Source organism: Platalea leucorodia (assembly GCF_965183815.1).
Source record: "Platalea leucorodia genome assembly, chromosome: 4".
Taxonomy (NCBI): domain Eukaryota; kingdom Metazoa; phylum Chordata; class Aves; order Pelecaniformes; family Threskiornithidae; genus Platalea; species Platalea leucorodia.
In genome coordinates, this window is record NC_138826.1 from 87,248,230 (window position 1) to 87,261,652 (window position 13,423).

Consider the following 13,423-nt stretch of genomic DNA (forward strand, 5'->3'; position numbering starts at 1 on the left):
TCCTTCTTTAACACATCGGCATCTCTTCAGCTTGAAAATTTTGTGCAGCAGCTTCAGCTGGCCTATTGTGAATCTGCTCAAATCAAAGAGCTCACACTGTCTTAGATCAATACGTGTGAAAGCCCAGTAAATCCAGAATTTTCAAATTCATTCTTAACCACCATCCATTTCCAGTTCACCAGCAAAAAGAAAATGCACTTGGCTACAAAAATATTAAGGAATGTTATTGAAAACAAAAGGCTATTTTGGTAGAAGAAACTACAAAAATAGTTAAGTTGAGTCATGTTGTAAAGCTTTAATGCAAGAGCATTACAGTACAGATTTTCTTTCCAACCTTAAAGCTTAATCAACACCAAATTTAAATATCCATCTCTCAAGTGCTTGAAAAAACGTGCTCGGTAAAAGTCTTTCTTTAGTTTAACCAACTGTAATTACGCAGGTGTCAGGCTCTGCGTCTCTGACATCTGTTGAGTGCTGTCTCTTGTTCCATTGGCAGCAATTACAGGTGTTGAGATAGTCTGATATAATGACGTTGGACAACTCAACACAGCTCCACTTTCATCCTCTCCAGTATCTGAATCTGGTGTTACAGAACTGCTTTCTATCCCCAGGATCTCACTAACTGCTTGAGGCAATTCCTAGAAAGGAGGAAGGGGGAGCAGAATATTAAAAATCGCCGAAATTAAATGAAAAAAGTTAACAACAAGGTCCCCCTCGGTCCATCCCCCACCCCCAGTAAGTAATCATTCATCTGAATTCAGCTGTACTGAAAGCATCTCTCTCAGCAGTGTTTCCATTAAAAGTTACCATTTTCCGTATCTGCTTTTCAAAAAGGCAGCAAAGGGGACAGGCTCAGGAGTGAATTCCTGATTAACAATATAATCTTCATTACAGAAACAGAAGTCTAAATAACTATTATAATTACACTTGATCGTATTGAAATTAGTTTTATTGAGTGAACCATTAGTTTCTGCCTAATAAGTCTGGTATGCTTTCAGTGCAATGCACCTTTCACCTCATTTTTCTCGAGCACACTGAACATCAAATTACTTGTACTGAGGTTATTTAGTAAGAGTTAAGAAATCACGACCAAAAGGCACAATCCAGCTTTCCCCCAGTGAACAATATTACTCTGTAAGATTAATCACTCTTGCTTACAGACTTTCAAAATACAGGTGCCGTATAGATACAGCACATCCTTTTATCATACCCCGGCATTTACTTATTTCACAACTCATACATGTACACTTACAGCCAACTACACACTTTTACTCTCTATAACTGCTCACAGTAGATATACATTCAAAATATCTTTACCTTGCAATTCATCATCTGCATAGAAATTGCTTCTGCTTTGCAGAGTATATATTCCACATCAATTTTCATAGACAGTTCATTGATGTGCTAAAAATATATTCACAAAGAACAGTAAGTGTGATAAAGGGTAAATATGCTTTATTGTAAAATACACTAATCCTGTACTGCACTGCTAATAAGTATCACCTTATTGTTAAAGCTGCTCCTTCAACATTATAAGCTTGCCCCTTAAGCTATGAAATGCTAAAGGTACTCTGTTTGCTTTGACAAATGGGTACTGAAAGATGTAGTACACAACAGCTGGCTTTCACCAGTATCCAAGATCTGCAAGAGGAATCCATGGTAATTCTAAATGTGACAAACTATCTAGCCCTCCTAGGTAACCCCCAGCTCACATTTTCAAAGAGAGAGCAAATAAGATTATAGAAGAAAAAGCAAAAATTAAGATTAAACCTACTAAGCAGTAGTCTAAGGGGGATAACCATTTTCCATCTGTTAATGATCTTATCACTAAACACAGACATCCAATAAACCATTTTGAAAGCATGGAAGATAGACACTCGGTTCACATTTAACCCTTCAGAAGACAGTACGCATCTTTTCCTCCCCCCAACATGAAATACAAACATATTGCATTTACTCCAAAAAGTTAATTAATATTTAAATAATGAATAAGAATTCAGTACCTTTAATATTTCATTAAAGCCATAGTGCTTTTCCATTATTTGCTGTTTTTCAGATTCTAAGATAGCACAACAAAGGAGAAGATGAAAATTCTGGCAAGGCAATTCCGTCCACATGACCTGTTAAAATATGAAAACCACTTTGGAAATGCTCATGTTTTTCCTCTGAAAAGAAAATCAGTTTTTGGAAAACAAGTAAGCCCTCAAGCCGAGTAGCTTAACTAACAAAAAGCTATTTTTGAAGGCAACTAAGTATTTGTACAATTATTTGAAATTTTTCTTTTGGCCAGTTAGTGACAACTGCAAGTCTGAGTCACCAAATGCTTATCTGGTTCTTTAAGACTTCTGTGCCTACCAGGTTGTCCACTATAATGCTATGAAGCTGCCTGAGCTTGCGGTCTTGTGAATGTGTGTGTTCTGCCTCAGCTCACATGAAATTCTCCTACTCAAAATTAGTAACTACACAGAAGTAATTAAAACTAACAAATTATTTGTGTGGCTTAGTGTGTCTGCATTAAGTGTGAATTGGTAGAAGTAGGCCACGTTCAATAATCCCTCCAAAAGGTTCTAATGGTTATAAATAAAGTGCTAAAGTTGTTCCCAATCCCCCCACTACAAGAGCCCAAATACATGGACATGCAGGTGTTGGGGTGGGTGGGTGTTACTTTCTGACCGCAGACACATTGGCTTTTGGTCCCACAGAGGCCACAGATAATTATTCTCAAATTCACTGGGACTGAAATGCACAACCTCGTTATTAATGCCCTACTTTAGCATGTTCATGAGAGTCAAATCTTAAAAAAAATAAAAGTATTTGAAGAGAATGTGTGTGGTGGGCAGAAAGCTGGAGAACAGTTTTGACAACAAAAAAAAAGGAAGGAAACAAAAAATTGTTTACATAAATTACTCTAACAGATAAAGGGATTTAAGTCAATGGATTTACTCTCAAAAAAGGCAGGTAAAAAAAAAGCAGGCTCATGAAGATTCAGTCTTACTTCACCAGTAAAAATTTTCTTGCTTCATTATTGATAGAACATAGCCTTAAAGCTCAACAAGAGCTTAATTACACCTGAACTTTCACCACTAGTACATGTAGCCCATAAACAGTATTGCATAAATCTGAAAGATATCCAAAACCAAGTTCACCCAAAATAAAGTGCAATTCATCTTGAATGTTTCAATTAAGATTGAATTCACTCAGTCCAGAATTAAATTTCATATCTTTTTCAGGTATCAAATATTCTGTTAATCATAGAATCGTTAAAGTTGGAAAAGACCCTTAAGATCATCGAGTCCAACCGTTAACCTATCACTGCCAAGTCCATCACTATACCATGTCCTCGAGCACCACGTCTATCCGTTCTTTAAATACCTCCAGGGATGGAGACTCAACCACTTCCCTGGGTAGCAGGGTAGTTAAAGCACTCTCTCACTCCAGGAAAAGAGCTGGCATGTAAATAGGCTGATAAATAATAACAATCATATGAAAATGCCTGTAGTCCACCAAATACATTCTGTCTACACACTTTTTTTTTTTAACTTCTACTTCATAAGAAGGAAATACTGAGAGATGTACATGGGTTTGGTTCAACGTAAAGCTTGCACATAAAGAGACCAGACTACTGCCTACACATTTCCAGTACACTCAAATTCTCATGGTACACATACCATGAACCATCTACAACAATCACTAACGAACCACATCAGGCAACAGGCTGCCTCTTGGCATTAAATCTAAACCAGAACATAGACGAATGAAACATGACAATGCATGATATGGGGGAAATCAAACCAAAATATAGATCTGTATAACAGTTACCTTTTTATAGACATTAACAGAATATTTAACTTTCCTAACTACAATGGAGGCTGGATCCTAATAAAATACTACTAAGGATGTTTACAGACATTCTCTCCTCTCTGAGGAGAATTAGCAGCTGTCACCGGCTGCAAAAAATTCCATACTTTTTGCTACCATTTTTGATACCTTTCAAAGTCTGGAGCAGAGCATGCACTTAAGCCTATGTATGTAAATGCATAACAGCAGCATCACAAACTGCTTGGAAAAGGATGAAAGAAAAACACCATTTAAATTAAGAATATAAAAATATACCACTTAAGTGCGGTAACTCTTTTTCTCCTATTTTTTTCCTGATAAAGCTATGCAAGTAAGGACTCATTTGTTCTAGCGCTACCTCAGCATCCATGAATATTCATAACAAATACTAGCATATATGTAAAGCAATTTATCACTAGGTCATCCTAGTTTTATACAATGTGAGCTGTACTAGCACAACACTGGAGGTAGCGTGAGCTAGCTGTGTGATTTTGTTACAAAATTTTTCTTTTGGGATTCTTCTTTTTCTACCCAGTCTTCCTACACCGTCTTGAGAATCATAGAATCGTTAAGGTTGGAAAAGACCTTTAAGATCACTGAATCCAACCATTAACCTAGCACTGCCAAGTCCACCACTAAACCATGCCCCTAAGCACCACATCTACCCATCTTTTAAATACCTCCAGGGATGGGGACTCAACCACTTCCCTGGGCAGCCTGTTCCTGTGCCTGACTACCCTTTTGGTGAAGAAGTTTTTCCTAATATCCAACCTAAACCTCCCCTGGCGCAGCTTGAGGCCGTTTCCTCTCGTCCTATCGCTTGTTACTTGGGAGAAGAGACCGACCCCCCACCTCGCTACAACCGCCTTTCAGGTAGTTGGAGAGAGCAATAAGGTTTCCCCTCAGCCTCCTGTTGTCCAGACTAAACAACCCCAGCTCCCTCAGCCGCTCCTCATAAGACTTGTGCTCTAGACCCTTCACCAACTTCTTTGGACAGTGTGAAGGGGGAACTGAGCTGCTCTCAATTTTGGGACATCTAAGCAGTGGCTCAGTATGCTGTCTATCTGGGCTGAGTTTGAGAGACACTGCTAAAACGTACTGCAAATAATCCCATACACAGACAGAGCAGTTTAACCTGCATTCATATTTCTGTAAAAAGGTGTTGCATATAGCATTGCAATATGTCTCAACTTATTCACACAAGGTGGAATGCCACCTCTCCGGCATGCGCGCTGCCTAGCACACCCTGCTGCACCATGTAGCAATGATAGAACCACCCACATTTTCTACTACAATCTGATTATTATGGCTCTTGCTCAGTAAGTGGGAGGGCCTGGTTTTAGCTTCTGCTCTGGCTGATGGGGACTGATATCTCCCATCTCTAAGGTGAGTGTCTAATAACTGGTCTAGTGAAGAATCTTCTTCATTCCTTTTTTTGAGATAAAACACTGGAAGTCAGGAAGCTAGTGGGAACAGGCAAAAAGTATCCGATGCTACCTTAGTGGTTCAGGTTCAGGCAACTCAGAAGACAGAAATGGAGGCCCAAACGAACACCCTGAAATGTATAGATTAGACAGAAAAAGCCCCAGAAGTCCTGTAACTTGGGACTGGAATCTCAAATGGTATCTCCCTTTCTCCCCATTCTACCCTCCGCAAGTGAACACATCACAAGGTAACATCGCCTTCAAATGGGTTCCCTCAATTCATGTGCTATTACAAGACTATCCCCATCTTTCTTGCAGGCGCCCTTTAAGTATTGAAAGTCTGCAATAAGGTCTCCCTGGAGCCTTCTCTTCTCCAGGCTGAACAACCCCAACTCTCTGACTCCTATGAAGGAGAGGTGTTCCACCCCTCTGATCATTTTTGTGGCCCTCCTCTGGACCCACTCCAACAGGTCCATGTCCTTCCTGTGCTGAGGACCCCAGAGCTGGACGCAGTACTCCAGGTGGGGGTCTCACCAGAGCAGAGCAGAGGGGCAGAATCCCCTCCCTCGACCTGCTGGCCACGCTTCTTGTGATGCAGCCCAGGATACGGTTGGCTCTCTGGGCTGCGGGAGCACATTGCTGGTTCATGTCCAGCTTTTCATCTACCCTCAAGTCCTTCTCCTCAGGGCTGCTCTCAATAATACCCTAAAAGCAGTTCATTTCTCTCTACTGATTACAAAGGGAAAATGGTCTCCTGTGCCTATAGCTTGCCTTCGTAATTCCCACATACACACTCCACTAATACCAATGAAGCTGCACAGCTATGAACAGGAAAAAAAACACTGCTGTAAGCTGGTCTTCACCTGTGACAAAGGTGACACTAGCTTTCACATAAAAACATCAACATAATGCCTTAATTAGTTTGTTTTAAAAAGGAAAAGAAGATAACCCCTTTCCCATTCCATATCTCCTAGCAAAGAAATTGAATACTTGTAATAAACATACGTTATTATGTGCTAGAAGGAACCTACAAGACTATCATATATCAATAGGTTTCCATCATCCTCCTAAGACAGCAAAAAATACTTGAGTTAGAAATATAGCATATTTCTTTTCTGTATGCACACATACACACGCATTAAGGCAGAGGTGATAAAAACATGCTAGCCTGGGACTATAAACTATGAATAAAAATACTGTTGTCATCAATTTAAAAAATTAGTCTTCAAAAAGATACTGAGAAGACAACGTAACACTGAGGGGGGAAAACAAGATGATGGGAGAATTTTTTTCCCCCAAAATCATTACCATTTTATCCCTTGGAATAAGAGAATTCTTTTGGTTTTGTACATTTTGGTTCCCTTATTTAATGAACGTTATTCATAAACTTTTTAGTCCTCTTCAGTTAAAATACCACCTCAATACTCTATGCTAGTAAATTCCACCAACTGATGATAAAAAGCTAAAAAAGATTTACTTTAGACAGTTTTAAATACTGGCCCTCCTCTTTATGTGACTCCTTTTTCATTAGTGGAAAAAGTGAATAAAAGCATCAACATTATTTTTCATTATACCAGAAACAACATTATTTTTCATTATAGTACAGATTTTATGCATCTCAGGCCTGTTCTTTTCATTACCCTTCTGTTCCCCAGCACAACTCTATGTGATGTTATGTCCTAGAAAATACTCCTTCCATTCACCTGAACATTTATGCTCTTGTTTGGGAGTTTTCAGTGGATACTGTACTCTTGTTAAATGCATCTGAGACAATAAACCTGTACTGTGGACACACTTCTCAATTTTCTGGGAACAAAGAATAAAAGAATGTTCAACAAAAAATGTTAGTTCATCTTAATTACTCCATCTGATCCTAAGGTCACCTAAATCAAAAAAGATCTCATTAATCTGGAATTAATCAGAACTTCGACATTTTTATGTTTTATGTTATTTGGCATCATGAGGCCTTATCATCAAAATTAACTGGATCTTCTGACATCATCCTCTTTATAGTTTTGACTAACACAAGAACTACCCTGCCAGCGCTTCATTCCACTTAATTTATAAAGTACTACCAATATCAAGGAACTGAAGAGAGACACACACAAATGCTATTTTTTCTAGCATAAGCTGTTTTCCATTAAAAGGTAACTGATACTCTCCACTTACTATTTTCACTTAAGAATCTCATCTGAAGGATCCTGTCCAAACCTTTTTGAAAAAGCCAATTTATCCTACCAGCTCATGTAAGTATTTTTTCATTAACTTTCCAAGTTGTTGTTTTGGCTAAAAAGACATAACATATGCTAATATGTCCTCACCTCGTTGCACTGAATCAGTTTTAAAAAAAAAATAAATCTATTAGAGTATTAATCAGTTTGCAGAACGATCCATGCTTTTTATTCTGAAGTCCAAAGACTTCTGGAATTGCGTGATAAAATATATTCTTACCTCCCAGAGTCGAAGAATATCTTGAAAGCTAAATTCCCTTTTAAATCTGATAAGAAGCCATCGGAAGCAAAAATAAAGGTAGCCTGAGTCTTGAGATTCTAGGAATAAAAGTGTTACATTTCATAAACACCAAATTTGGTTAAGACAACGCGGGGACACACATGACAAACAACACACTTTACAGGTATGGAATCATATCACTGATTTTTAAGATGGTAGCCCCTTTTCAGAATCAAAGATATTTGCTGGAGGATGGCATATTTTTAAAATCAGTAGCAAGATGACCCTGTTTTTCAATAGGCATGGAGCAGTTATTGAAATCTTTTAGGCATTATTAATTCCCAAGTCCTGTATTCATATAATATTACTATTGAATTATGTTTAAAGACTGGTAAGGATATCAATGCACAGGGAATGCAGTAGGTTGTTTCAGTTATTGTGCGTGAATAATACACCTACCTAAATAACTGCAAAATCCACTGTCCAGTAAACGAAGCAAAGTACTCAGCTGAATTAGTTGTGTCTTCATACCTTGCATCTGTTCTTCAAAATTCTGGTGCTGGATGGAATAAAATACTAGCACTGTCATTTTTATTAACTCAATGATAATTGAGATTTACAGCTATTTTTAATTAAAAAAAAAAAAGTTCTGTTATTGCAATAGTAGTTCTCATCCTTTAGGTATTTAACATATGGATATTTAAACTGTACTTCTATCTAATGAAATGTCTGCCTTTTACTGAAAGGTTTAACTAAAGCAGTGAACTGTGTTTCTTCAGTAACACTTTTGTATGTAATGAATGATATTTTAAACTAGCCTATGCTCTGTACCTCCAAGCAAACTAAAAAGCTAACTTTTGATTTTATTCTCATACCAGTCATGTATGGTTTTGCCACATGCACAATTCATAAAAGCTTCCATTTGTGGAAAGTCTAAATTGCATTTAGCAAATGCCAAAAGGTAGGTATGACAGGGAACCGTTACCCTGAACAAAGTCCTGCTAGAGGACTCCTGATTAATACAAGTTTGGCTGTGATGGCTCTGAGTTACTTGAGAATTTCCAAGGAGCCAAATTTGTCCGTATTGCACAGTAGTAGTATCACAAACCCACCACAACCTGTGTCAATCAGAAAAAACATTGACTTCAAACATAAGATGATTGCTTTAAAGGAATTAAAAAAACACCAATGAAATTTATAAAATAAAATTAACCCCAAATGTTACCCATAGCTTATCTGTTTATGTGGGCTAAAAAAGCCTTATTTTACCATTTGATCCATGTATGATACAAAGCACCAAAAGGCATCTACTTCATTCTCCATAACATACAAGACAGGTGAAAGCAAGTCGCTCATCCCCTGGACATAACCTTGATAGATAAAAAGAGGAAAAAAAAAAAAAAAAAGGCAAATAGGAATTAAGTTAAACTCGGCAGTTAAACAATAATTTTTCAAGGGTGTTGAATGACTGAGTGAAATGAATGTTTGCATTCCAAGTTTGTACAGATACCATAATTTTCCAACTCAACCACCAGTAAAGACATTTTTGTATTAATACCAACCAACAATGAGCATATCGAACAAGATTTAGCAGCGGTTTCTGCCAATCTAAACAGAACATAAAACAAACACATTGTTTTTGTAGTTGTTAAAATACATACAAACTGAGCTGACACCAGAATAGATTTTTAGTAAAAGAAGTTCCCATTTAGAGCTCAGAAGCATATATTGATATTTTTAAGAAGATTAAATATATATCTTGCACCATCACAAATACCAACTCATATTATTCTCCTCTCCATCTGCAATTGGTTGCTTTCTTTCATACATTTAAAATCTTTTTATATCTTCCCACTTTTTTTCCCTCCAACTGACTTTCAGTTCATTTTTTTCACAGAGTTGAAAGAAGAGATGTTGAGTTTCAATCACAGGAAAACATATGGTGCAATAGCTTTTTATGAAGAAAATGTCACATTTAACATTTCTTTTTTCTGGCACTGAATATGCGTTAAGGATTCCTGTATTTAGGTAAGTAGGAACTGTTCTGCTTGGATGGTATTTTAAATACACCAAAGCCTAAGACCATCTATGTAACCAAGCAGCCAACAACAAAAAAGACTACTACTTATCCAACTGCAGAAGGGGATTATTAGAAAAGTATTGCTTGTGAGAAGCCTGAAAGAAACACATATCCAGACCTGATTCAAGGACATGCCTTTAGGTTTCTGTGCCCCGAAATGGGGAATCAAGTTCACATGCCCTAAAAAGCACCCACATACCTTGTAAGAAAAGCTTACATTTAACTAAAGAATAAAATGTCCATTTTTAGAGCATATCAGTTTTACAAATAGCTAGAAAATTTTATTTGTATACAAAACATTTTCAAAATTTTATAGCATTTTAATGCTTCTTCCAGCTTCCTTGTTTGTAATTAACAGCCCAATTAAGAGTAGAGGACAAGGATTTTTAGAGCTCATTTTTCCCCCTTCTTCCTGACTCTTCCAACTACCTTACCACAGATGCTCAAGTCAGCTTATCCACTGCCCTATTGCTGCTGACCTCCCTAAGTAAGGGAGAACATAATTTATGTGTATGTCTATCATCAGTGGCTGGTTCAACATGACATGACATTTCGCTGTTAGACTCAAGCTTGGCCGATTCCATTTCTTAACGATGTTATTATTATAACTGAATAACTGAAAAGAGGACTGGAGTCAATGATTGAAAATATGGAGCAGGTGTGAGAAGAAAAATAGAACAAGGAACAGAAAACAGGTAAATAATTAAAAGGTCAAAAGAAAAAAAATGGTTTATTCCCTATACATTTAATACTATAGTCAATTGAAAATAAATGCAAAGAAAATTCTGTTTGAGACAGTTTAAAAGTCTCTTAAAAATTAAAACCAGTTTCATTAATGCAGACTTGAGGAATTCATTCAGAAAAATGTTTTATTAACAGCTGTTCTGTCCCCTCCCCTATCTGGCAGTTTGTGGCATTATTCAGACCCCTCTGCCATCAAAGGATTAAAAGCAGCATTGTACCAATGCTTGAGTAGCTTAGAAGTCTTGGACAGATACAGTGTCAAATGTACTATATTTCCATTATTCTTGCTTGTTCACAAAACAGAAGACTTATCCACTGCACATATTTAAGCCATCCAAACAATGGTTTTAAGAGAGTGGGTGGTGAATGTGCTTTAATTTCACTTATACGTCACTGCGTGTGAACACAGGTTGAAATGTGGAAAGACACGTGGAACAGAGCTACATGTTTAAACGGTCTCAATCAGTTTTAGTTTTCCCTTCTTTTTCGAGCCAAAGATCAAGTCTCTCTACAGACTTGACAGAAAGGACAAAAGCTGACAAATACTACCACCCCGCAGCAAGTTTACTAGCGATTAAAGATTCATTCCTACTTTTTGCCTTTAAAGTCTGGCACAAAGTGGGATTTTAGAATCCCAACAATTTTCTGAGACAGAATACCATAAAAACCCACAAGTACACAACAGCCAAATGTCATGCCAGGGGTGGAGGGGGAACCAGCTAGAATTATCTTTCCCCTCCACCTCCCTTCCAAGACAATTAACAGAAGCCAAGACTTAGACACCTCGTACACACTGTGATTAAAGCAAGATGTTATATGCTCTTCCTTCTGCAACAGATGCATACACTAAAGTGTAATTTTTGACAGACTGTTAAGTGTACTCCTCAAGAGCCAGCTTTTAAAGTATTCATAAGAACACCCATGTTTACAAACAGCTGGTTCAGCATGCTGAGCTTTCATTACAGCAGTGGCAGCTGGTTTATCATTTTTATTGATATCCATCAGTCTTAAAAATGGATATAACACTCAAGCTCCAAAGACCCAAACCCATTTAAAACTCTGCGAAGCAAACTTGCTTCAGTTCTAAAAAAAAAAAAAAAAAAACAACAGTAGGGGTATGGTGAAGACAAACAGCCACTTAATTCCCAATCCCACCTCAGCTGATGAATTCAGATGCCTGTGATAAGCATCGGATAGAAGAGAGGAAGAAGCAGGATGAGAAACTGAACAAAGTTATCTACGTTATTAAAATATAAATCTTGACATTTACAAAAAGCATTGTATTCAATACAAATTCAATTGTATTAACAGGCCTTAACATTAGCAAAGCTGCATATCAAAGCTTAACGTTAGCAAAGTTGCGTATCAGAAACAAAAAAGGCTTTTGCATTCAGAGGAACGCAACTTACCTAAGTCAAAGTCATACATGCAATAGGTCATCAAAATATCATGAAGTAAAATCAATCCTGGATTATCTTCACCTTCGTAGAATTTATTTGTTCGATCTGTCCTGTTTACATCTTTTTCTAAGAAAACAGTCCAGATTTAAAAACATTTTCAAAAAAAGTTCTATAAAGCCAGCATCAAATGAATTCAAAATGGTTTTAAGCTGATTTTTCCTCAAACACTGTTGCAAAGCTTTGAACTGTTTAAGACAACTGCATAACTGAATTGTCATTTCAAGATAAAGAATATTTTACAAGAAAGAAAATCCTTCCCGTCTGCAATAAAAGGATTTGCTTATAAACAGATTTTAAAGCTTTTTGCCTTTTTTTTGTTACCACTTTTTATGGAAAAAATCCTGATTATAATTCAGTGAAGATGTTCTACACTTACAGGGATTAAGAACAATTTTATGTGAGTTAGCTACGCAATGCCATTTATAAATACGTATGCGATCCAGCATAAACCACAGTAGGAAAGTTACCACATGATCAGCTCAAAGACACTGTGATAGTTCAGGACAGCATGTTTGTAAATTCTGTTTCACAAGCTCTGGGGCCCCCAACATAAGAAGGACGTGGACCTGTTGAAGAGAGTCCAGAGGAGGGCCACGAAGATGATCAGGGGGCTGGAGCACCTCTCCTACGAGGACAGGCTGAGAGAGTTGGGGTTGTTCAGCCTGGAGAAGAGAAGGCTCTGGGAAGACCTTATAGCAGCCTTCCAGTACCTGAAGGGGGCCTACAAGAAAGCTGGAGATGGACTTTTTACAAGAGAGCATAGAGATAGGATAAGGGGTAATGGCTACAAACTGAAAGAGGGTAGATTTAGATTAGATATAAGGAAGAAGTTCTTTATTATGAGGGTGGTGAGGCACTGGAACAGGTTGCCCAGAGAAGCTGTGGATGTCCCATCCCTGGAAGTGTTCAAGGCCAGGCTGGATGGAGCGTTGAGCAACCCTGTCTAGTGGCAGGTGTCTCTGCCCATGGCAGGGGGGTTGGAACCAGATGATTTTTAAGGTCCCTCTGAACCCAAACCATTCTGTGGTTCTATGTTCCTGTAACTCAGCGAGCTGAAACTACCTGTTTCATCAGGCAGTTTTCATGCCTCAAACACACCAAGCACACAGCATACTCTTTAATACTGTGAAATTCAAGGTTGATGTATTGAAATAAGCATAATTTTGAGTGCACTATAATAAAAGGAGTATTTTGTAGTTTTGGATCTATTTCACAACACAAGCTTAATATTGTCATTTACATGTCAAACACTTAAAAAGGAACAGAACTGCTTCAACGGAAACAAAACTTCGGCCTTTTTTGAACTCCGAATATTTTTTTTTCCTGTTAACACACACACACAAAACACACACTCTCTAAAAAGGTAGTTTACTAATCTACTAAGATTAGACTTTCTCAACCCTTTCAGTATGTCTGTTGAATAACTG

General features: G+C 37.6%; 1 protein-coding gene across 2 annotated transcripts in view; it reads right to left on the reverse strand.

The window, feature by feature from the left end:
• Positions 1 to 275: 275 nt before the first annotated feature.
• The window catches only part of TBC1D15 (TBC1 domain family member 15), a 38,079-nt gene continuing 24,931 nt past the window's right edge, over positions 276 to 13,423 (reverse strand). For both annotated transcript variants that reach the window (XM_082311223.1, XM_082311222.1), the window contains 7 exons: positions 11,946 to 12,062; positions 8,982 to 9,082; positions 8,172 to 8,271; positions 7,713 to 7,810; positions 2,004 to 2,120; positions 1,318 to 1,404; positions 276 to 638 (listed from right to left, as the gene is read on the reverse strand). In XM_082311223.1, coding sequence (XP_082167349.1) covers positions 432 to 638; positions 1,318 to 1,404; positions 2,004 to 2,120; positions 7,713 to 7,810; positions 8,172 to 8,271; positions 8,982 to 9,082; positions 11,946 to 12,062 — 827 coding nt within the window. In that variant the 3' untranslated portion in view covers positions 276 to 431. The remainder of the gene's footprint in view (positions 639 to 1,317; positions 1,405 to 2,003; positions 2,121 to 7,712; positions 7,811 to 8,171; positions 8,272 to 8,981; positions 9,083 to 11,945; positions 12,063 to 13,423) is intronic.